Source organism: Podarcis cretensis (genome assembly GCF_951804945.1).
Source record: "Podarcis cretensis genome assembly, chromosome: 6".
NCBI lineage: Eukaryota > Metazoa > Chordata > Lepidosauria > Squamata > Lacertidae > Podarcis > Podarcis cretensis.
This window is the reverse complement of record NC_137175.1, coordinates 8,736,013-8,761,246: the sequence shown is the minus strand read 5'-3', so window position 1 is coordinate 8,761,246 and position 25,234 is coordinate 8,736,013. Positions and strand designations below refer to the sequence as shown.

General features: G+C 46.2%; 1 protein-coding gene across 1 annotated transcript in view; it reads left to right on the top strand.

Moving 5' to 3' along the window:
• COL20A1 (collagen type XX alpha 1 chain) overlaps positions 1 to 25,234 on the top strand; it is a 145,240-nt gene that overhangs the window by 3,881 nt on the left and 116,125 nt on the right. The window contains exons 2-5 of the mRNA XM_079978869.1: positions 16,003 to 16,087; positions 19,400 to 19,510; positions 23,511 to 23,654; positions 25,014 to 25,175. Coding sequence (XP_079834995.1) covers positions 16,012 to 16,087; positions 19,400 to 19,510; positions 23,511 to 23,654; positions 25,014 to 25,175 — 493 coding nt within the window. The 5' untranslated portion in view covers positions 16,003 to 16,011. The remainder of the gene's footprint in view (positions 1 to 16,002; positions 16,088 to 19,399; positions 19,511 to 23,510; positions 23,655 to 25,013; positions 25,176 to 25,234) is intronic.

The following is a 25,234-nucleotide window of genomic DNA, read 5'->3' as shown; positions in this document are numbered from 1 at the left end:
TTTTCCCCAGAGTGGCTTGCTTGGCACCTTAATTACATATCTTTAGGCACCAGGCAAAAAACCATTTCTCTTCAACCAGGTGTTGGGCTCATTAAACAATCTATGGCTTTTTTAATTTGTTTGTGGGAGGAGAATAATTGGTTTACTTTTGTCTTTTTTGGCTGGTGTTCTTTTCATTGTGAGCCAACCTGTGATCTTTGGATGAAATTTAATAAATGTAATAAATCATCATCATCTCCATCCAACTTCCATTTAAAAACGTCCAAGGTAGGAGATTCCACCACCTTTTGAGGGAGTCTGTTCCACTGTCAGAAAGTTCTTCCTGATCAAGGGAAGTAATAGTGCCACTGTATTCTGCTCTGGTCAGACCTCACCTGGAGTACTGTGTCCAGTTCTGGGCACCACAGTTCAAGAAGGACACTGACAAACTGGAACGTGTCCAGAGGAGGGCAACCAAAATGGTCAAAGGCCTGGAAACGATGCCTTATGAGGAACGGCTAAGGGAGCTGGGCATGTTTAGCCTGGAGAAGAGGAGGTTAAGGGGTGATATGATAGCCATGTTCAAATATATAAAAGGATGTCACCTAGAGGAGGGAGAAAGGTTGTTTTCTGCTGCTCCAGAGAAGCGGACACGGAGCAATGGTTCCAAACTACAAGAAAGAAGATTCCACCTAAACATTAGGAAGAACTTCCTGACAGTAAGAGCTGTTCGACAGTGGAATTTGCTGCCAAGGAGTGTGGTGGAGTCTCCTTCTTTGGAGGTCTTTAAGCAGAGGCTTCACAACCATATGTCAGGAGTGCTCTGATGGTGTTTCCTGCTTGGCAGGGGGTTGGACTCGATGGCCCTTGTGGTCTCTTCCAACTCTATGATTCTATGATTCTATATTTCGTCAGAATCTCCTTTCTTGTAACTTGAATCCATTGGTTCAGGTCTATTGACAGACAGCAGTTTCCTTTCTAACCGGTGTGTATGTCAGACATTGGTTCAGGTCCCACCCTCTGAAACAGGAGAAAGCAAACTTGGTCCATCTTCCATGTGACAGCCCTTCAGATATTTGAAGATGGAGATCAAAATTCCTCCTAATTTTCTTGCTCTCTGTAGTTGCTCCTGCTAACAGCTTCCAGGATAGCATGCTCAAAGCACCCCCCATTTGCTCTCTAAAATGATACGATACGATATGATAATCTTTATTATGACATTGTCCCATACAGAACAACGAAACTGAAAAAATCTACATCAGACATTCAAAAACCAACAAGCCTGCTATCCCAGCTATCCCAGCCTGGTTAACCCCTAGAAACTCTGATACCCCATAATTAAATACAATATACTCCGACTTGCCGATCAGAAGGTCGGCAGTTCGAATCCCCGCGACGGGGTGAGCTCCCGTTGTTCAGTCCCAGCTCCTGCCAACCTAGCAGTTCGAAAGCACGTCAGAGTCCAAGTAGATAAATAGGTACCGCTTTGGCAGGAAGGTAAATGGTTCACCAGAAACGGCTTAGTCATGCTGGCCACATGACCTGGAAGCTGTATGCCAGCTCCCTTGGCCAATAAAGCGAGATGAGCACCGCAACCCCAGAGTCGGCCACGACTGGGCCTAATGGTCAGGGGTCCCTTTACCTTTTTACTCCTATAGAGACTACCTTACACTGCGTTTAAAACCAAAATCGCATTTGGATAGAAACTGTTTCTCAGGCGGCTAGTCCTAGTCTTTATAACCCTGTACCTTCGTCCAGAAGGCATAAGCTGAAAGAGATCATTTCCGGGGTGCACACTATCCTGCCTTGGTTCTGTATATTTTATAACAAGTTATGCACGTCACATTTCCCACACCAGGAGACCGATGCAACTCTCTGCCAAGAAAAGTGATGACTATGAACCGTAGCAACTTTTTTTGTTCTAAAATGTTCAAAGCAATCCACTCGGGACTTGTTGGTGCTTGAGTTTGAGACGGATGTACGTCTACTCCAGACTGATCAAAATGATTTTATTCTGGCCAACTTCGTTCTGTGTCAAAGCATCCTCTATTCCTCGAAGCCCTAAGCAGTTTCTCCAATTGAAGTTAATTAGGCAATTGAAGTTAATTAGGTGGTTATTTCACATTAAAGGAACAGGCTCTTGCAAACCAGTTTGGCTTGCCATTCATATTGAGAAATATGTCGTGATGGCGAAGGGTGGAGAGGGGTCAGGAAGAGTGTACAGGATCAGGTCATTGGTCTAGGAAGCTCAGTTCTATTGACCCTGACCGGCAGCAGCTCTCCGGAGTTATCAGAATTTTGAGAAAATGCCACAGGTGCAGCGCTGGACCTTGGGGTCTCAGATTTCAGCGGTGCAATGTGCGACGCAACGAAAATGGTACCTTCCGATCTTTCACCTTCTATTTCACCAAACCAGTTGTGCTCTCCTAAATCTCCCTCTGATGGATGTCCACCACAAAATGGCTGCCATGGCGTGTGTGGCATAAAACAAAATGGTTGCAGTGCGGGCCAAAAACAAAGATAAGGAAAAGGGACAGGACCAGAAAACAGTATGGGCATCCTCCCCCCCTACATCACCTTCCCCCTCAATGGGGGGAAAAGAACCTACAGCAGAAATCACCACACTTCCTCATGGAAAGAAGCTGTTTGCCCTCTTTTCAGAATGGATGGGAGGGCATCCTGTGGAATGCAGACTGGGGTGGCGCTGTGGTCTAAACCATGGAGCCTCTTAGGCTTGCCTATCAGAAGTTTGGTGGTTCGAATCCCCATGAAGGGGTGAACTCCGGTTCCCAGCTTCTGCCAATCCAGCAGTTCGAAAGCACACCAGTGCAAGTAGATATATAGGTACAGGTGCAGTGGGATGGTAAACTGTGTTTCTGTGTGGTCTGGTTTCCATCACGGTGTTCCGTTGCACCAGAAGCGGTCTAGTCATGCTGGCCACATGACCCGGAAAGCTGTCTGTGGACAAACACCGGCTCCCTCAACTGAAAGCAAGATGAGCATCACACTTCATAGTCACCATTGACTGGACTTAACCATCCAGGGGTCCTTTATCTTGAAAGGGCATGTTCAATGTAGGAACAGCCGAGACAGTGCAAATTGGAACTGAGCAGGAACAGCAAACTGCCTCTTGTACATTTTGTGAGCACCATAAGAGGTTCTGGTGAGCACACTGCCACCCTTGAGCCCTGCACTGGCAACCTCTGCCACTGAGAGAAGTGGATGCTGGACTCGGTGTACCATTGGCTTGGTCCAGCAGGCTCTTCTTAAGCTCTCTGCACTAAAGGAAATGGGATGAGACAAAATCATGGAGGAGGTCTATTAGGAAGCATTATCTGATGGACTGGGGCTGTCCTCCTTTTTGAGTTGTTGCTGGTACCCATCTCTCTTGGTAGCCAATGGAAGAGTGCACCTTTGGGGATGAAGTCAACCTGTTGGAGAGTTACAGTGCCTGCTGTGGCTGTAAAGTCCAATAAGGGAGAGACATGTTTTGTTGCAGGTGGGACAAATGAAGGCGCCTGGTTGTGCTGATACAGATGCACCATGGCGTTTCTTCTCTCTGAGCACCTCCAAGTAGTCATTCCTCCTCTGGTCATTGCTATGGATCACTTCTCCAAGGATCATGTCTGCTACCTGGACAGTTATCTTTCCACAAGGGCCGACATTGATGCCAAAATCCAGCATCGCCTGAGCTCTGCGAGTGTGGCTTTCTCCCAATTGAAGTGCAGAGTGTTTGGACATTTGCAGGGAAACCAAAATGCTTGTTTACAACCTTACTGCATGCTTGTGAAACATGGACCACTTATAAACACCATCTCCAGCACCTCGAAAAATTCCATCAACGGTGTCTCCGAAAAAATTTACACATCACTTGGGAAGACAGGGGAACTAATACCAGTGTACTGGAAGAAGCAAAGATCACAAGTGTTGAAGCAATGATTCTTCAACATCAACTTTGTTGGATGGGTCATGTTGATCGGATGCCTGATTATCGTCTTCCAAAGCAACTACTCTTTCCCCAACTTAAGAATGGAAAGGGTAACGGTCAACAAAGAAAGTTTAAAGACTATCTCAAGGCAATTTTTTAAAAATGTAGTATAAACACCGACAACTGGGAAACACTGGCCTGCGAGCGCTCCAATTGGAGAACAGCCTTTACCAAAGGCATCATGGGCTTCGAAGACATTCAAACTCCGGGCAAAAGGGAGAAACGTGTTAAGAGGAAGGCATGTTTGGCAGACCCTCATGGTGATGAACTCCCGCCCAGAAACTTATGTCCCCACTGTGGAAGGATGTGTGGATCCAATATTGGCCTCCACAGTCACTTACAGAATCACTGTTAAGACTGTGTTCATGGAAGACAATCTTACTCCGCTGTGGGTGATCGCCAAAGAAGAAGACTGCTTTGGAGGCATGACTTAACTGCCTGTCTCCTCACTAGTCTCTTAAATATTCAGAGAACGTAGATTCTTCTGTTCATGGGTCACACCACAGAATTATTTGCTAAGGCTAAGTAGACATTAGTGGCTTAAGGCATAGCCAGATCACACACCCCCCCCCACTGAATTTCAAGTTGCATTCGCATGGTGCTGTACTCACCAGAGAGGGGGCAAGGAGGTCGTCGCCCACTGTGCCAACCTATTTGGTTTCCCTGCCTCTGCAACCCTGCCTCAAATTCACGAAGCTGTCCTCTGCACATGCAGAGCTTAGCTGCAAAGTGAATGTGGCTTAAGTTGTCCTTCCGGATTGAAGCTGGTTTAAGAGGAAACGTAGCAAGCAGCTGTATTGTCAAGGAACTACAGGATAGCTCTGCATCAGGGGAAATGTGTGCGCACAGATTAAAAAGTCAGCGGTTAGGAGCTCGCTGGAGTCAGAGAAAACAGTATAGCCTCAGTACAATGCTGGAAGACAGAAATACAGAAACTCAACACCCTGATAGGTTGGCAAAAAAAAAGAAAAGAAAAGAAAAGAAAAGAAAAGGCCACTTTAAAATAGTGAAGTGCTGAATATCTTATTGGGGGGTAAATCTTCATATCTCCCCCCCCCCCTTTGTTTATTTTTATTTATTTAGATGTTTTGCAGTGTATTGATGAAGCTGGGTATGCAATCCTCTACAGTTATTTCCAGGGCCGGATTTAGGTTTGAAGAGACCCTAAGCTACTAAAGATAATGGGGTCTTTTACATGTCCAGCTGTCGTTCGTCAACAACCAATTGTTGCTGTTCTTTGTGCTGAATATATGCTATATGGTAATTTATGGACCCAATAGGTCCATACACAACATACACACTGTTGCTGTATTTAGGTTTTATTTTATTTGTTTTTTATCTTATATTTTGGAAGTGTACATCCAGTTTTCTTTTCCTTTAAATTTTTTTGGGGTCCCTGAGAGAGTGGGGCCCTAAGCTATAGCTTGTTTAGCTTATATGTAAATCTGGCACTGGTTATTTCCCCTTAGGGCATAGACTCTAAAGTTTAAAACCCAGACCCTTTGCACCCCTGGAAGAATCAACCACATAGGCTTTATGTTGGTTTTCTAAGAAGCTACTTTGAAGAGGTCTGGAGATATTCTGCAGGGTGAGCTATAGGAAAGACTATGTTTCGCACTGTATCACTGATGTTTCATGCAATTTTTTTTAAAAAAAACATTTTTTGCATTTATTTTCTTATTGATTGTACAGCCTGAAACCTCTTGCTCCCCCACACAAACAATAAGCAGTTCTGACATCTGTGCATGAAATCTTACACACACACACACACACACACACAAAATAAAAAAAATCAGACAGAATGAAAAAAAGCTCAAAGGCAGCAGACAAGCCGCTGGCTTCCTTCCTCAGATATCAAGAATGTACTCAGATTCTTCAAACCATCGCAGCCAACTTGAGGAAGAACCTCACTCATTGAAAGACTCCAGGTTTGTGACAGATATTCATTGACAATTTATAGTTATTTGCAAATTGGACTTGCTATGGGGAACTCTACTGGGATTTTGCAATGTTGGGTCAGGAATTGCAGGGTGTGTGTGTGTGTTTGTGTGTATGTGTGTGCCTGCTACCACTGTGTTTTAGCTCTGTTAGTGCCTGGTGCGTTGAGTTGTGAGCCAACTTTTATCCTGTAGTGAATGGAACTGAGTGCACTGTAAACTCCAAAGTCTCTAGTTCCGAGATAAACGTCTCCTTAGCTGTAAACTCACCTACGGTTCTTCTATAAGGAAGCCTTTTCTCAGCATTCAAACCTGCAATATGATGATTCCGGGTGACATCACAGGGATGTTGTACAGGCTGGTTTGTCATCTCTCGGAGAGCGTGTAGTTGCATCTGGGAGTGCAAGATTCTGCATTGAGACTAGATGACCCGTAAGGTCACTCCCCTTAGATGATTCTAAAACAAAGTTCCTTTTTAAAAAGATAATCACCTGTGGTGGAGTGCGGACTCCTTCTTCTGCACAACATTCATGACCACGTTTCTTCTGGGTATTCTTGCAGTTCTCTTAGGGCCAAACAAGACAACGTTTAGTATTTGATTCACAATTGTGTGCTTGGTTTATTATTTATTATTAGCAGCTGCGGGGTGTGTGTGTGTGTGTGTGTGTTTGTGTGTGAGCCTCTGGTTTGCAGGTAAGGATGGGAGAGATTTCGACTTTGCATTTGAATAAGAAAGTACCCATACGGGAAGCAAAACTGGACCATCCATTGAAATTTGCACGTTTCCCAGCTTTGCAGGGCAGTTCTCGAACCAAGCAATTTGTACAACAATGCATATTTTAGGGGAAAGTGTGCAGAGAAAATGTCTAATTGGTGGAATCAACATGGAGGAAATTGCTTGCAAAAATAAATGTGTGTACTTGTCAAAACTGGATACATAGATGTGTATATTAGGAGAAATTTATACTAAAATGCTGATGAATTTTCCTGAGTCCCCCCCCCCTTTAAAAAAATGTGAATTGCTGCAGAAATGTGGGAAACTGAAATTAGGGCTGAAAAACTGACACAGCAAAGACCTGATGAAGAGAGCACAGCAGAAGTTATATTTTCTGAGAATCCTCCGGAAAAACAATCTCTCAAAGGACCTGTTGATGGCATTTTACCATTGTACTGTTGAGAGTGTATTAACTTATGGTCTGTGTGTGTGGTTTGGGAGCTGCATGGTCAGGGGAAAAACAATGCTGTACAGGGTTGTAAAGACTGCGGAGAGAATAATTGGGTGCACTCTTCCCACCTTGGATCAAATCTATGCTTCCAGGTGCCATAAGAAAGCTGCAGAGATAGCGCAGGATAGTGCGCACCCCGGAAATGATCTCTTTCAGCTTATGCCTTCTGGAAGAAGGTACAGGGTTAGAAAGACTAGGACCAGCCGCCTGAGAAAGTGTTTCTATCCAAATGCGATTTTGGTTTTAAATGCAGTGTAAGGTAGTCTCTATGGGAGTATATTGTATTTAATTATGGGGTATCAGAGTTTTTAGGGGGTTAAACAGGCTGGGATAGTGGGCTTGTTGGTTTTTGGATGTCTGATGTAGATTTTTCAATTTCGTTGTTCTGCATGGGACAATGACAATAAAGATTATCGTATCGTATCGCATTGTACATTTAAATTGACAGATCCACCCATCCCTCTTTGAGGGAGGGGAGATTGAACCCTTTGTCTCCACTGTGGTTCCGATCCAAGAACGGACCATCTGTCAACACTCCCCCCCCCCCCAAAGAAGCAAAAGCCAGGCCTCTGCTTTGGGTCCCCTCTTTAGAACTAGCAGGCTAGCAGGCATGTGCAGAGTGCATTTCACTTTCTCAACAACCAACACCAAATAAGGTAGGATAGACTCATGGAATTGGTAGAATCACAGAATTGGAATGGATCCCCAGTGGTCATCTATCCCAACCCCCTGCAAGGCGGGGAAACTCGAACACACGTCTGAAACGGCATCGGATGCTTAACTTAGCTTTGCAAAAAGTGCTGACAGTTTTATCGCTGCACCGCTAAGGAGGGCATGAAGGATACAAGGCTTATCCGGGTTTAAGGTGGAGATGGGCTGCCAGGCAGGCAACTTTGCCAACTTCTGAACTGGCCTCTTCAACGATCTCTTTTCCAGCTGCGTGATCTGCAGCCACCAGCAGGAATTCTGATTTAGCTGAAAACTGAAAAGTTCCACTCGCTGATTTCCGCAAACAGGCGCCGGGCGAACCCAGCCACCTTTTGCACCGCCTGCCTTGCACGGGCGGGGCCGACACCTGGAAGGGGCGGGGGGCCTCATTTGCATTTGCTTCGACCATGATGCATTGCGCGGAGATAGGGCGCGATTTCTCCGTGTTTAACGTGAGAGTCCGGTTATCTAACCGCGGGGCAGAGTTAGGGACCCTCCTTCACCTTATTTTTGCTCGCCGCAGAGCGCTTTCGGGGCAATCCTAAGTGGCACCGTAACCTCTTGGTCAGGCTCTGATCCTATGCCCGGGACTACTGCTGGCTGCAAAATTATACTCTGGCTTCTCCTCAGATCGTATAAATCTTTCGCCTTTTACTAAAGATTTCCGTGGGGAGGAGCGTTTATGAGTTCGTAAATAATTTTTTGAGGTCCTGCTTTTGCAGGGCTGCTATGCTATGGTTTAAAAATAGAAAAACGAAGTTGGTAGTGATGTATGGAAGTGAGAGCTGGACCATAAAGAAGGCTGATCGCTGAAGAATTGATGCTTTTGAATTATGGTGCTGGAGGAGACTCTTGAGAGTCCCATGGACTGCAAGAAGATCAAACCTCTCCATTCTGAAGGAAATCAGCCCTGAGTGCTCACTGGAAGGACAGATTGTGAAGCTGAGGCTCCAGTACTTTGGCCACCTCATGAGAAGAGAAGACTCCCTGGAGAAGACCCTGATGTTGGGAAAGATGGAGGGCACAAGGAGAAGGGGGCGACAGAGGACGAGATGGTTGGATAGTGTTTTCGAGGTTACCAGCATGAGTCTGACCAAGCTGCGGGGGGGGGGGGGCAGTGGAAGACAGGAGTGCCTGGCGTTCTCTGGTCCATGGGGTCACGAAGACTGGGACACGACTAAACGACTAAACAACAACAACAACAATTTTGAGCTGTTACAGTGCTGGATTCCTCAATGTAACTAAAATTTGCAAAGGCGTGTATATGAATCCGGTGTTCGACTGTTTTTGGCTTCATATGAGTTAACATCCAGGTTTCACATTGTTGTTGTTTAGTCGTTTAGTCGTGCCCGACTCTTCGTGACCCCATGGACCAGAGCACGCCAGGCACTCCTTTCTTCCACTGCCTCCCGCAGTTTGTTCAAAGTCATGCTGGTAGCTTCGAGAACACTATCCAACCATCTCGTCCTCTGTCGTCCCCTTCTCCTTGTGCCCTCCATCTTTCCCAACATCAGGGTCTTTTCCAGGGAATCTTCTCTTCTCAATAGGAGGCCAAAGTATTGGAGCCTCAGCTTCAGGATCTGTCCTTCCAGGGAGCACTCAGGGCTGATTTCCTTCAGAATGGAGAGGTTTGATCTTCTTGCAGTCCATGGGACTCTCAAGAGTCTCCTCCAGCACCAGAATTCAAAAGCATCCATTCTTCGGTGATCAGCCTTCTTTATGGTCCAGCTCTCACTTCCAAACATCACTACTGGGAAAACCATAGTTTTAACTATACAGACCTTTGTTGGCAAGGTGATGTCTCTGCTTTTTAAGATGCTGTCTAGGTTTGTCATTGCTTTTCTCCCAAGAAGCAGGCGTCTTTTAGTTTCGTGGCTGCTGTCACCATCTGCAGTGATCATGGAGCCCAATAAAGTAAAATCTCTCACTGCCTCCATTTCTTCCCCTTCTATTTACCAGGAGGTGATCGGCCCAGTGGCCATGATCACATACCTGCTTTTAAAGCAAGATTCCTCCTGAGCTATTTCTTTGTTTGCCTTCAGCAAAAGCGGCTCCTGTTTGACTTCCTAGGTTTTTTTCCTGATGCTCAGCCTAACAGCATGTAGCAACACCTGAGCATTTGTGCATGTGAAGGGTGCGTGCACAACGTTGGTTGAGGAGCCCATCCCATCCATTTCTACTCTTTTTATCCCCTTCCCAACCTCATTTTTGTTACCATTTTTGTTCCACCCTCCCCGTGGAATGCCCCTCCTTTCAGATTTCAAGGAGATAAAAGAATTACACAACTTTTAGAAGACATATGAAGGCTGCCCTCGATCAGCAGGTTTTTAACACTTGGTGCTTTATGATTTTAGATATGCTGTAAGCCGCCTATGGTTAGCTGGGGAAACCCAGCCAGATGGGTGGGGTATAAATAATACTATTATTATTATTAATTAAAGGAGGGGCGATTTGTCCCCACAAAACACTTCATCACAGTTTCTTCCTATCTATTCAAAGGGCCTTTGCTGCACAATACCAAATTCACTGATAAATGTATCTATGTACTGGCTCACTGGGAAAACTTCAGAAATTCATATAGACATGTGAGCTCAGCTATTCAGCAGCCCCTCTGCCTGAGTGATAATTCCTGGCTGTCCTGATACCTGAGCGCCAGACAGGTAGCCATTCCAGGAATAACAAACCCAGATGAAGACAAAAGGGTGTGATTAACTTGGCTGGGAAACTTGGTGGAGGGCAAGGGGAGGCATGGGGCAGGGTCCAGGATGCTCAGATTCCTGCCACCATGATGTAATCATGATGTATTAGTGATGTAGTTTGGGGGGGGGGATTAAGGTAAAGGTAAAGGTACCCCTGCCCGTACGGGCCAGTCTTGACAGACTCTGGGGTTGTGCGCCCATCTCACTTAAGAGGCCAGGGGCCAGCGCTGTCCGGAGACACTTCCGGGTCACGTGGCCAGCGTGACATCGCTGCTCTGGCGAGCCAGAGCCGCACATGGAAACGCCGTTTACCTTCCCGCTGGTAAGCGGTCCCTATTTATCTACTTGCACCCGGAGGTGCTTTCGAACTGCTAGGTTGGCAGGCGCTGGGACCGAGCAGCGGGAGCGCACCCCGCCGCAGGGATTCGACCTTTCGATCAGCAAGTCCTAGGCGCTGAGGCTTTAACCCACAGTGCCGGGGGGATTAGCAGCTAATAAACATGTAACATGGTGATTAGCAGCTAATAAAAGTTTGGGGGCTCTTTTGTTTGGGGCTTCCATCTTGTTCCACCTTGTGGCAGGTGGGAGTCCTGTCGCGACAGTCTTCAATAAAGACCAAGCTTACTGGCTGCTGTTTTGCTCTGGTATTCCTGGCTGGTGTCCTTGTTTTTTTGTCCAAGAGAGCCCTCGGATTTCTCCGTTAACAGTTGGAGGGAAGTACAAGCTCGATAGAGTAAAAGCATAAAGGTTAAAAGAAATAAGATATGTGTTATGATTGTGAAACTTGTAAAACCAATAAAGATCATTCAAAATAATAATAATAATAATAACATGGTGGTCATGGCCTGGAGAAGAGGAGGTTAAGGGGTGATATGATAGCCATGTTCAAATATATAAAAGGATGTCACATAGAGGAGGGAGAAAGGTTGTTTTCTGCTGCTCCAGAGAAGCAGACACGGAGCAATGGCTCCAAACTACAAGAAAGAAGATTCCACCTAAACATTAGGAAGAACTTCCTGACAGTAAGAGCTGTTCGACAGTGGAATTTGCTGCCAAGGAGTGTGGTGGAGTCTCCTTCTTTGGAGGTCTTTAAGCAGAGGCTTGACAACCATATGTCAGGAGTGCTCTGATGGTGTTTCCTGCTTGGCAGGGGGTTGGACTCGATGGCCTTTGTGCTCTCTACAACTCTATGATTCTATGGCCAAGACCCCTGGCCCTGGAACAGTTGGTGCCCTGTGTGTGCAGGATTCTGCCAGTCTTTGACGTGACAAAGTGAGGCCGGATCATAGACGGCAGCAGAAACAGCTGAGCTTTCATGTGCTTCAGGCCTTCCTTCCTTCCCGTGGGGGAGCAGTACCACACCTGGGCTCACTCGGTCACGCTTGATTTTAAATTACTGCCCCTCAGCTATCAGGAGGCAATAATTGCAACGCAGCTTGCATATAATGCACAACTGGTGTTTCAAGCGCCTAAGTAGTCAACCTGCTGCTGTCATCTAGTGATTTAAAATGTGTGTCTTGGGACTATCCTTCAGTCAGTTCTTAATGCTGTGCCAGCCCTTTCATTAGGCAGAGTGAGGTGGAAGATCAGGGGTGGGCGCAGGGCCAGATTTAGGTTATGAGGCCCTAAGCCATGGGTACGTTTCTGAGCACAATTCAAAGTGTTGGTGCTGACCTTGAAAGCCCTAAATGGCCTCGGTCCTGTATACCTGAAGGAGAGTCTCCACCCCCATCGTTCTGCCCGGACACTGAGGTCCAGTGCCGAGGGCCTTCTGGCGGTTCCCTCACTGCGAGAAGCAAAGCTACAGGGAACCAGGCAGAGGGCCTTCTCGGTAGTGGCACCCGCCCTGTGGAACGCCCTCCCAAGAGAAAAACAACTACCAGGCATTTAGAAGACATCTGAAGGCAGCCTTGTTTAGGGAAGCTTGTAATGTTTAATAGGTTATTGTATTTTAATATTCTGTTGGAAGCCACCCAGAGTGGCTGGGGAAACCCAGCAAGATGGGCGGGTTATAAATAATAAATTATGATGATGATGATGATGATGATTAGACAAACTAAGGCCCGGGAGCTGGATCCGGCCCAATTGCCTTCTCAATCCGGCCCTCGGACGGTCCGGGAATCAATGCGTTTTTAAATGAGTAGAATGTGTCCTTTTATTTAAAATGCATCTCTGGGTTATATGTGGGGCATAGGAATTTGTTCATTTTTTTCCCCTTCAAAATATAGTCCGGCCCCCCACATGGTCTGAAGGACAGTGGACCAGCCCCCTGCTGAAACAGTTTGCTGACCCCTGCCCTAAGCTACTGAAGGTAATGGGGCCCTTTATATGTCCAGCTGTCCTTTGTCAACAAATTGCCGCTTTTTTTGTTTTTTTGTTGAATATATGCTATAAGGTAATTTATGGACCTAATATGTATCTAAAGCCATTTGCACATAACAAGATATCTGTTTTATCAAAGTAATTGTTGAACTGAAATACAGTTAAGAAGAAGTATATTAATAGTGAAATACAATTAAGAAGCAGTATATTAATAGTGAAATAATTATCAAGCTCTAACTTAAAATGATTTTTTTATTCATAACAATAATGCAAACACATTGGCATTTGGCAATGACAAAAGTTCCTTCAGAAACACAATTTACAAAGACTCATAATCTAGTCCCTAGAAACTTGCTATAACATGAAATAATAATAGGTGAAAATATATGGTGCAAACTATTAATAATTATAAATAGCTTTAGGTAAAGGTAAAGGGACCCCTGACCATTAGGTCCAGTCGTGGCCGACTCTGGGGTTGCAGTGCTCATCTCGCTTTATTGGCCGAGGGAGCCGGCATACAGCTTCCGGGTCATGTGGCCAGCATGACTAAGCCACTTCTGGTGAACCAGAGCAGCGCACGGAAATGCCGTTTACCTTCCCGCCGGAGTAGTACCTATTTATCTACTTGCACTTTGATGTGCTTTTGAACTGCTAGGTTGGCAGGAGCAGGGACTGAGCAACGGGAGCTCACCCCATTGCGGGGATTCGAACCGCCAACCTTCTGATCAGCAAGTCCTAGGCTCTGTGGTTTAACCCACAGTGCCACCCCCATCCCTTATAAATACGGTAGCTTTATTAATATGAAATTAAGTGTTAATAACCGGTACAAGGCTAGCATTTGGGGCCCATTAATTACATCATAGGAGCCTACACAAAACACTGTTGCTGTATGTAAGTTTGTATTTGTTTTTTTTATCTTATATTTTGGAAATGTACATCCAGTTTTTTCCCCTTTACATTTTTCTGGGCCCCCCAAGAGAGTGGGACCTAAGCTATAGCTTGTTTAGCTTATACGTTAATCCGGCACTGGGTAGTATGGGGAGCAAAGACAGCAGCAAGATACTGGGGGAGAGAGCTGTGAGCGATACATGGCTCCCCCTGGAACGCCTAAGCCCCTGCTGGCTTTGGGTGCTGGGGAAGCCGCAGGATCTCACCATCAATGCTGAAGGAAGGTTCAGTCGCCAGATCAATTTTTTTCTCTACATTGAAGATGGGTATCTGCAGGGATTTTTCCGGAGAGGGGGTAGTAAACTCAAACACTGAAAGTGGGAGCAGGCTATTCCCCCCCCCCCACAAAAACTATGAGAAGAAACGTGCCAAGACATTTTGCTTCATAAAGTCTATAAATACTAGATGCATTCTTTAAGAAAAAAAGAAAGCTGGAAATTGAGGGATTATTTCTAAAAATTAGACACTGCTTGATTGCAAAAAAAAAACCCCAAAAGGCTCAAGTTGTTAAAAAAAAAAAGAATTTACAACAATAAAACATTAAAAAATAAAATCAGCGATAAACTAAAAACAGATTAAAATGTGCACCAATATTCTAAATACCAGGATAGGCTTGTCTAAACAGAAATGCTTTTAGCAGGCACTGAGGTACAGTGAAGATAGCTGTCTGATATCAATAGGCAAGGCGTCCCGAGGTTCTGGTGCCGCCATGCTGAAAAATTGAGTTCTTACAAATGCGGAATGGGTATGTTGTGATTAATCCAGAAAGGCAACTGTGGTCAGAGCCACACATTGCATCTCTTTAACAGTCAAGGAGAATCCTGGCAAGTAGTTTGTTAATGCTGATGGCAAATAGAGCTCTGTAAAACCAGCACCCTGGTTTTATACAACTATAGTTTTGTAGCCTTATTGGAGTTCACCAATTGGGTCTGCGTTGCTCCAGGACAGGAGGAAGGAAGTCAAATGACACCGAGGCTGGTTCAAAGAAAGAGTTTATTCTGCTCTCCGGATAGCAGAAGGCACTTGCGTGGTGAGTCCACAGCAAGTCCAAAGAAATCAGAGATTACATGCAGTATATATATCCTCCAGGCACCCTCTCCCTCCTTCCCCAGGAATCCAACCACGTCAGCCTATGTACGCAGGTTAACATCACATATGTTCTTGCTCTGGTATTCTTAACCATAAAAGGGTATTCCTTCCTGTACTTCTGACCATAAAAGGATCTTCCTCTTCCTACTCTTATCTTGGAGGAAGAGGTCATCATCTCCGAGAACACGCTCTGGCATTGTTCCCGGACTTAGGTCTGTGCGTCTTTTGTGGTCAGGACATAAGATAAGGCACAGACATGTCTTCTCTGTTCTACTGGTACAGTCAGGGTCATCCCTTGCCGTGACTGATAAAGGAGAGAGCTGTTTATACAGCTGTGTCCTTGTTATGCATTTGCTCAACAGCTCAAGTTTTATGCATTTTAGAGTGCTCTCTTGGAGAAACAAGAAAAAGGGGGGGGGGTTGAGTCAGTTTTAAACTGACTGCACAGAAACCCATTCCTTCAGTTTAGAGAGGGTTATCTATGGCTGTTAGGGTGGTATAAATGGATGGTGTGGCTGTGACCTGCCTTTTTTGCAAACCCACCCCCACCCCCATGGAAAGGGGTACATGGAAAGGGAGGGGCCACCATATTGTCCTTAGGTTTCTGGTTTGTTTTTGTATGTTTGCTATGTATTTTGTGCTCTCATTTTGTATATTTATGCTGCGAACCACCCTCTGATCTTTTTAACAACAACAATTGTTATTATTTCTGGGGCAGGTTCTGCTTAATGTTGGACCTTGGTATTGATTAGTCATATCCATCATTTGATGTCCAGGCTCACCCCAGAGATACACTTCATTCCGTTAAACACTTGGGCTGAGGGTCTTCGTATAGGCCTTCATGATGCCAGTGTGGTGTAGTGGTTAAGAGCGATGGACTCGTAATCTGGTAAACCAGGTTCGCTTCCCTGCTCCTCCACATGTAGCTGCTGGGTGACTTTGGGCTAGTCACACTTCTTTGAAGTCTCTCAGCCCCACTCACCTCACAGAGTGTTTGTAGTAGAGGAGGAAGGGAAAGGAGACTGTTAGCTGCATTGAGACTCCTTAGAGTAGTGATAAAGCGGGATATCAAATCCAAACTCTTATTCTTCTTTTGTACATGTTAGGTCTTCGTCATGCTTGCTCCTGACTTTTTCTGGATTTCCTGCATAATGCTGGCAACTCATATCACCTTGCAGGCGTGGGGTCAAGGTAAGGAAAGAACCCAGCCTTTTCTTCTTCTTCAAATCACGTGCTGGAGGTGACCAAAACCGGGTAAGAAAAAATAATCTCTCTCTTGAATTGCATGGTTCAAGTGATCCTGCGAGCGAGGGCTGGATTTGCTTCATGACCTAGGCCGACTTCCCACCTGTTCCATGGAGATGGGTCATTGATCAGTCTTGGAAGGTCTCAGGTTCTATCAAGGCATCTACCGTGGTAGCACAGAGATGAGGAACCTGCCGTCCTTCAGAAGTTGTTGGGCTGCCACAGCACAACCTAGAAGAATATTTACATGATCTCAAAGGGCTGCAGCCTGTTTACAAGCTGGTCATCAGGAAACACTGGAAAATCTCTTCATTTTCATCATCGGCGTCCAACATTCCTGCCTCTTCATTTTGGGGATCCCAGAGTGACAACTTGGAGGCTTGTCAGAGCAAGCTGAGCAAAAATAGCCTCTCCTTTGATCAGGAAATGAATCCCCTCTTTGTCTGGCTTCCTGTCCCTGTTTTTGCTCCAGTGTGGTGATGCCAATGGGCCCCTCTGAAGAATGGAATGCCCTTCATTTCTGCTTCAGCCAGGGCGGCCTGTGAATCTCAGCTTTGTTTCCCCCCAAAATAATTTCCTTGCAGGAAGCTGGAAGTGTGTCTCGAAAAGCACACAGATGTGAGGCTGAGTTGTTGTGTCCCATTGGACCACTGATGGTCTATTCAGGTGGCACCAAGATGGCAACTTTTCTGAAGCCTGGGGGCTTCATTGCAGAACTGCAATACACCTGGCCATTTCTTGTCTGGAGAGATTTTTCAAATGAGGTGTGGCTGTAGCACACCAGAGGAGAATGTGCTTGCATGCCAAAGGCCCTATGTTGCCTAGCTAGTCTTCGTCATCCCTAGTAAAAGAATTTTCCGTAGCAGAGTTGGAGAAGACCCAAATGCTCTTAAACATATGTAGGTGTGCATTTCTGTGTTCCTGTGTGTGCTTGCGTGTCTTCAAGCACATGATTCCTGCCCTCTCCCACCTCTTGCACTCTCAAGAGGTTCAGTCCGGGTCCAGGAAGAGTTCAAACACATGTTGAACTGTTTCTAGGGTGGCTGTGTATCCTGCTTTAAAGGGGACAGGCCTCTATTCGATGGGTTTCCTCATCCAAGCTTGCCTTGAAGATAAAGAGCAGGAAAGCAGGAAGAGACCTGAAGATGCCCACCTTCAGATAGCAGCAACTGGGCAGCAGATTGATTAAACCCTACATGCCTCTGATCACAGCCTGCTGCACTATGCAAAGATATATCATACTTCTGTTTAAATTTTGCTAATTATTTCCAAATAATTTGCATCTGCACATATAAACTTCAATTTGCACATTTTATGCAAGTCATTGCCATCTTCTTTTGGTGATGTGTGACTGTTCAACACAATTGTTTGTCCAAAGCAAAAAAAGTTTCCTTATTCCTTTATCTCTTCCTTCCTTTCTCTCTCCCTCTTCCCTTTCTCTTTTTTGCCTCTGGATTAATATTTTAGTTTTGACCATAAAAAGAGAGAGACAATAATCTTTGTATTTCTCTTTATAAATTCTAATAAATAACAACAACAACTATTGTTATTATTTCCAAAGCCTTCAAAGCATGTATTGTAAACAGGTGGTGGATTGGCAGTGTGTTGTATGAGATACAGTGAAATAATTGTGGATTTATTTATTTTCCAGAATGAGGGTCAAATTGCCTTGGGGCTGAGAGGAGTTGCTCGCCCAAGGATCTTAGCAACCAGGCAGGTTCCTATAGGGAGACATGATCCTTCAGTTAGCCTGGGTCCAAGGCATATAGGGTTGTGTAGGTCATAAATAGAACTTTGAAAATGTGTCAGCTCAACCATTACAGCAGATTTCCACAAATGGTGCACCCCATTTTAAACAGATGGTCTAATTGAGATTCTCCACTTGCTCCCCAAAAGTATTTAAGAAGCCAGTTCTTTCTCTTTTCGTAATCCTGCATTTCTCGATTCAGCAGCTTTCCTCCCTGCAAAGAAGTTTAAGGGAGCTTGTGCACGGTCACACACCTGCCGCTCTTGCTGAGCTAAAGGCTGTCGAGTGCTGTTACTTACACTTTCTCTAGTTTCACATTTTTCCAAACAGGTGGCCTCAAAGCTGCCAGCTAAAGTTGCACGCTCAGCAGGATAACTGGAACTGCTGCATCTCTCCAAAATGTTTAATTTAAAAGGATATTTTGGAATTCCTAGCATGATACTAGTTCACCTCCTTTCCCAGGCACTTGATGCCTTTGGCCTTTTTCCTCACTCAGGTGGCAAACCTGCTCTGTTTGGGGGCTCTTGGAGCTGCAGGTGGGGGCTTCTGCAACAGAATACTCCCCCTTGCATAAATATTTCCTCCCTATCAAACCAGGATGTCTGGGAGCCTGAGGACGATGCCCTAATAATTCTTATACAAGCTTTCCCCAGGTTTTTCAAGTTTTGAATTATTGCAATTCCACACACCTGCCTCAATGTTCTGATACATTTTTGTATAGAGTGCTCTACTCACGCATGTCTTCCTGGATATTTCAGCTGCTTCATGTTTTTGAAAAGCAATCCTGATGTGAGCTTCGGCCCAGTATACTTAAAGGAGCGTCTCCAACCCCATCGTTCAGCCCGGACAAAGTTCAAAGCGTCGGTGCTGACCTTTAAAGCCCTAAATGGCCTCAACCCAGTATACTTGAAGGAGCGTAGACTGGTGACTGGGAGTGACTGCCGAGACCACATAACACTGGTCCTGGAAGACCTACATTTCCGAGCACAATTCAAAGTGTTGGTGCTGACCTTTAAAGACCTAAATGGCCTCAGCCCAGTATACCTGTAGGAGCCTGCACTCCTAGCATGCAGCTCGGGTACCGAGGTCCAGCTATGAGGACCTTCTGGCGGTTCCCTTACTAAGAGAAGTGAAGTTACAGGGAACCAGGCAGAGGGCCTTCTTGGTAGTGGCGCCTGCCCTGTGGAACGCCCTCACATCAGATGTCAAGGAAGTAAACAACTATCTGACTTTTAGAAGATCTGAGGGCAGCCCTGCATAGGGAAGTTTTTAATGTTTGATGTTTTATTCTGTTTTTAGTGTTCTGTTGGGAGCTGCCCAGAGTGGCTGGGGAAACCTAGCCAGATGGGTGGGTATAAATAATAAAATTATTATTGTTGTTGTTGTTGTTTATTGTCGTTACCTTGAGACCAGTTTCCCTGAAGGATTGCCTTACCCCACGTTTCCCCAGAGTATGAAAGAAAGCACCTTTCTGTCTCCAGTTTAAAAGGCGGCGATGCTTTCCTCCCCAGGCTCAAACCGACTGAAACTGACTGTCCTCTCAGAAGACAGGTTGCAGATGAAATGGAAAGAAACGGAAGGAAATGCCAACGGATACAAAGTTTGCGTGAAGCCCATGGCAGGTACATGGTGAGGAGGTCAGGGTGCGTTTCGTCCCAGAAAGATACAGTGGTACTTTGGTTTGCAACTGTTTTGGATTACAACAATTTTGGATTACAATCACGTCAACCCCGGAAGTGCATGTCCCTTTTTTTGGATTAAACCCCTCCCCCCCTTTTTTTTTTGGATTACAACCCTTTTTGTTGTTTTTTTTTGGAGGCCCCATTGGCGAAAGTGCACATTGGGTTACAACCTGTTTTGGTTTACAACTGGACCTCCGGAACGGATTATGGTTGTAAACCAAGGTACCACTGTACAAATCATGAACAGGGGGTGTGCATTTGTCTTTCACAACAAAGATGGTTAAGATTTACACACACACACACACACACACACACACCCTTTCCTGTGTACTCCTACATTTGAGCAGGTTTTCTTTGTTCTCTTTCAGATATAAATTTCTAAACCCCCCTTCCCCCGACTTCCGTTCAAGGCTTTTCAGAGAATGAATGCCCCATAAAAAATCCTCTTCCTGTGCACTCTCGGCACCATTAAGGAAGAAGTGGCTGCATGCCCACTGTACCTTTAAAGCACATCTGAAGAACATTTTCCCCCCTCCAATAATTCTGTGTGCTGCAGTTTGCTATTGGTTGCTGGGAATTTTAACTCTGCGAGGGGTAAAACTACAGTGCCCAGAATTCTTTGGGAGAAGGAATGTGCTTTCAATGCATCTTAAACATATGCTGTGGATATGCAGGTGTTTGATGGGACTTAGTCCCAGATAATAATGGGTTTTGAATATACTTTAAACAGTGCTTTTTTCTGGGGGTAAGCATACCACTAAATATTTTGTGAATCTAAGTTTGACCTCATTGAGGGGCAGTATTTCAATATGAATAGGAAAATAAGAGTACTCCAAAACATTTTTTAAAAAGCACTGACTTTAAAGGTATAGTGCAGGGGTCGGCAAACTTTTTCATCAGGGGCCAGTCCACTGTCCCTCAGACCCTGTGGGGGGCCAGACTATATCTTGAAAAATATAAATACCCTGTAAGCCAGTCCCACAGCTGCCTCTGGACCTGGAGAAGGAGAAGAAGAAGAGTTTGGATTTGATATCCTGCTTTATCACTACCCAAAGGAGTCTCAAAGTGGCTAGCATTCTCCTTTCCCTTCCTCCCCCACAACAAACACTCTGTGAGGTGAGTGGGGCTGAGAGACTTCAGAGAAGTGTGACTGGCCCAAGGTCACCCAGCAGCTGCATGTGGAGGAGCGCGGAAGCGAACCCAGTTCACCAGATTACGAGTCTACCACTCTTAACCACTGCACCACACTGGAGGAGGAATGCATTCTGCACACGCTCAGGAGCACGTCCCAGTGCTTCCCGCTCAACAGCATTGTTGACAAGCAGCAGCCGCTCCATTGGCCTGTGCATGCGGAGCTCCCAGGCGGTGTGCACCATGTGCTGCGCCCCGTCGTCTGAGGCCAGGTTGGCAGGCAGGCCGCACATGTGGAGCGCCAAGCAGGCGGCACGCAGCTCGCCCTCCAGCTGCTCCAGCACGGCTGCCGAGTGCACTACCAGCAGCAGCACCAAGCCGGGCGCCAGGCACGGGACTAGCAGGCGCGCCAAGCTCTGACTGAAGCCCTGTGACAGACCCGCCACAATGCCCAGATCCGCTGCCCGCCTGCTGGCTTTTCTGTCCATGGCCGCACCGGGTTTACCTCAGTGCGTGGGCAGTGAGGCTTCGGATTGGCTGCAGCAGCTTCCTGCAGCCAATCCGAAGCTGTGCCAGCATCGCTGCCCGCCCAGAAGCCGTGCCAGTGTTGCGGAAGTCAGTCCCCACGTGACGAGGCGTTTGTAGCACGAGGGGACTGACCAAGCGGGTGGCAGGGTCCGTGGGCGAGATTTACAAGCCTGGGGGGCTGTATCCAACCCCCAGGCCATAGTTTGCCGACCCCTGGTATAGTACATACACAGTTGTGGTCAATGGTGGAAAGGCTCTGCATTTTCAAAGTCCCCCCCCCCATCCGCTTGGATCGTTACCCCTCCTGTTTTTAATTCTGACAAGTTTGGAAAATATGCAGGCTTGTCATTCCAGCCCCTTGAGCTAATAAGAATAATAGGTTTGCAATATCAGATACAAACTTCCTCTGGGTGCATTCCAAGACTTTCGTGGGTGCTACCGCATTCCTGATCCGTTGAGCACATTATCTGTGATGTAATTAACTCAGCTGCTTAATTGTGCTTGCCTTTAGAAAAAAAGCTGCTAACAAGACAGTGAGAAGTGTTCATAGTTTATATCCGTCATGTTTGCTGTGGAATGAGAAAGCTAATGCGCTTAAGAACATAAGTATTGCAGCCTTAGGAGTGGTATGCCTCTGAGTAACATCTGCTTTGAACCACAAGTGGTTCTACGTCCTTCATGTGGGCTTCTCTTAGTCACCCAGTTGGACACTACAAGATTTCTTCTTCTATTTGCACGTGCATAATCTAAGGAGGTAGGGTCTGTAGCTGTGGGATAACTCTTTTCCTTTTGATGTTTTGGAATACAGTATAGGAAGGGATGACCCAAAGAAGAGTTAATTATACTGACCAGGGTTGCAAAGGTTGGCTTATACTCTTTGCCTGGGATTTCTCCCAAAGCCAACGTCCAGAGCTTTAGGACCTTTATGAAAATGCAGACAGAAGCTTCAGGTTATAAGGTTAAGTCTGTGTACGTACTGCAGCCTTTGAAGCTCTGTGGTTTGGGGTTTGTTAAAAGCGCTTTTGTAGACATACAGTGGTGCCTCACAAGACGAAAAGAATCCGTTCCGTGAGTCTCTTTGTCTTGCGGTTTTTTCGTCTTGCGAAGCAAGCCCATTAGAGGCTTAGCGGATTAGCGCTATTAGCGGCTTAGGGGCTTAGCGGATCAGCTGATAAGCGGCTTAGCGGATCAGCGGTTAAGCGGCTTAGCGGCTTAGCGGATCAGCTGATAAGCGGCTTAGCGGATCAGCTGATAAGCGGCTTAGCGGATCAGCTGATAAGCGGCTTAGCGGATCAGCTGATAAGCGGCTTAGCGGATCAGCTGTTAAGCGGCTTAGCGGATCAACTGATAAGCGGCTTAGCGGATCAGCTGTTAAGTGGCTTAGCGGCTTAGCGGATCAGCTGATAAGCGGCTTAGCGGATCAGCTAATAAGTGGCTTAGCGGCTTAGAAAAAGGGTGGGAAAGGGAAAAAACCCGCAGGAACTCGCAAGACATTTTCGTCTTGCGAAGCAAGCCCATAGGAAATTTGTTTTGTGAAACACCTCCAAAACGGAAAACCCTTTCGTCTAGCGGGGCATTCGTCTTGCGGGGCACCACTGTATCTGCAAGCTCTGCAGCAGGCTGAGGAGCTGTTAAATCACTGCCTTTTTGACACAAGGGGTATGTGCAGGTTTCACTGTTTCCTCCCCTTTCAATACCCACGGCACTCTTGTTTTACATTTCCCCCATCCCCCGAGCGTTTATTGATATACCTGAAGTCTGGTAACTCAGGATCCTCAAGTTACCTTGCACTCAGCATATGCCCAGAGGCTCCCTTCCTGTCTCATTCAGGTGACTTCATGATTACATTCCTCCTTTGTTTTTTTGCAAGGCTCTCTGTGTATGCTCCTTTCCCTTTCAACACCCAACACATTTTTTAAATAAAAAATACTCAAAGCTGACTGATCCATCCGAAGTCCAATAGAACATACTGTGCAGCTTCACGACTGAACATCTCTTTTCTTTTGGCAAGGCACTCTGTGTATGCTCATAGGCTTTGGCTCCATGCTATACCAATGAATTCTATGGGGTTCGTTGTGGTTTATTAAAGGGCAAGATTCACCTCTCTTTTGCTAAAGTGCAACAAGCAACATGGATGTGCCTCAGATCTCCCACCATAAAGAGTCAGACAATATGTTACATAAAATTGTAGAGTTCGAAGGGACCAACTCCCACCATCAAGAGTCAGGCAATATGTTCCTTGTTAAAAAAAGTTCACGGTCTTCTCTTCCGGCTGCTCCAGGTGACTCTGAGCAGGAAGTCATGCTGAAAACCAAGACCGCCAAAGCGACGGTGGGAGGGTTGAGTCCCACAAAAGAGTATACCTTGCAGATCTACATCCTCAACGGTTCTCAAGAGGCCCTCTTTGTCAAGAGGAAATTTGTGAGTAAGTGTGGCTTTCGCTCTCTTGATCTCTCGGTGCTGTGGACTGTGATGCTCAAGTCTTGGCTAGGGAGCAGTTTCAGGTCCAGAGCAGAACCAAGGCTGACCTAGGAGCACAGGGACAGAGTGTGGATCCTTGGATCAAACAAAATAAAAAAATTCCTTCCAGTAGCACCTTAGAGACCAGCTAAGTTTGTTACTGGTATGAGCTTTCGTGTGCATGCACACTTCTTCAGAACTTCTCCCTCTGCATTTTAATGCTGTAATGTTTAATCATGTTTTTAAGTTGCATTTTAATCAATTGTTTTTATACCTGGTGTTAGCCGCCCTGAGCCCGGTCTTGGATGGGGAGGGTGAGGTATAAATAAAATTTATTATTATTATTATTATTATGAAGAAGTGTGCATGCATATGAAAGCTCATACCAATAACAAACTTAGGTTAAACCACAGGGCCTAGGACTTGCCGATCAGAAGGTTGGCGGTTCGAATCTCCACGATGGGGTGAGCTTCTGTTGCTCGGTCCCAGCTCCTGCCAACCTAGCAGTTCGAAAGCACGTCAGAGTGCAAGTAGATAAATAGGCACCACTCCGGCGGGAAGGTAAACGGTGTTTCCGTGCGCTGCTCTGGTTCGCCAGAAGCGGCTTAGTCATGCTGGCCACATGACTGTACGCCGGCTCCCTCGGCCAATAAAGCAAGAGGAGTGCCACAACCCCAGAGTGGGCCATGACTGGACCTAATGGTCAGGGGTCCCTTTACCTTTTTAAAGTGCTACTGGAAGGAATTTTTTTATTTTGTTTCAACTATGGCAGACCAACACTGCTACCTACCTGTAACTAGAACTTGGATTAAACAAACAGAGTCGCTGCTTGAGAATTGGCCAATGGAGGCAAAGCTCAGAGAGGAAAAATGGAAGCTGTAGTGTCTGCCACCCACTGGGATTGGTAGGGAGATAAGCCGTAGATGGGACCACAACAAATGGCGGGTGGAGCCAATTATTCTAGTTGGCCCCCATCCACCTCCCTGCTGGATTCTACAAGGGCAGCACTGGGACTGAGGAAGCTGTTAGGCAGCACTGCCCATAATGCACCAGGCTCCACTAGGTGGAAGCAGAATCCTGGTGTGACGAATGGTCAAGAACCCCAAGCAAAGAATGTGTGAGGAGCACCTTCAAAATAGGGTGCTGTTCAGACCATGCCTGAGGGGAGTATTTATCGATGGCTGAGGTTCAGCAGAAGTGGAGCCAATGGAGGGGGAACATTGGGGAGCGCAGCTCCAGCCCTTTAGTCAGAGTGAGCCACCTCCCAAAAGAGCCAGTAAGTTTTTGTTTTCCAATGCTGCCACCACCGCTTTCGCCATTGCAGTTGAGGAGCTGAAGAACCTCTCCCAAGCCAGAAGTAACAGGAGGCAACCAACAGGCACTCCAGAAAAGGCAGAGGTGCCTTTAGAGACCCCAGCAGCTGAATACACCCTGGAGACTGAGGCCACTTCACCACCTGCCCGCAGTGACACACCAACCGTGATAAGTATGTGGAGAGGTCAAAGGGGAAAGCGGGTTTGAACGACACCTGGGCTGAAGGGTTCA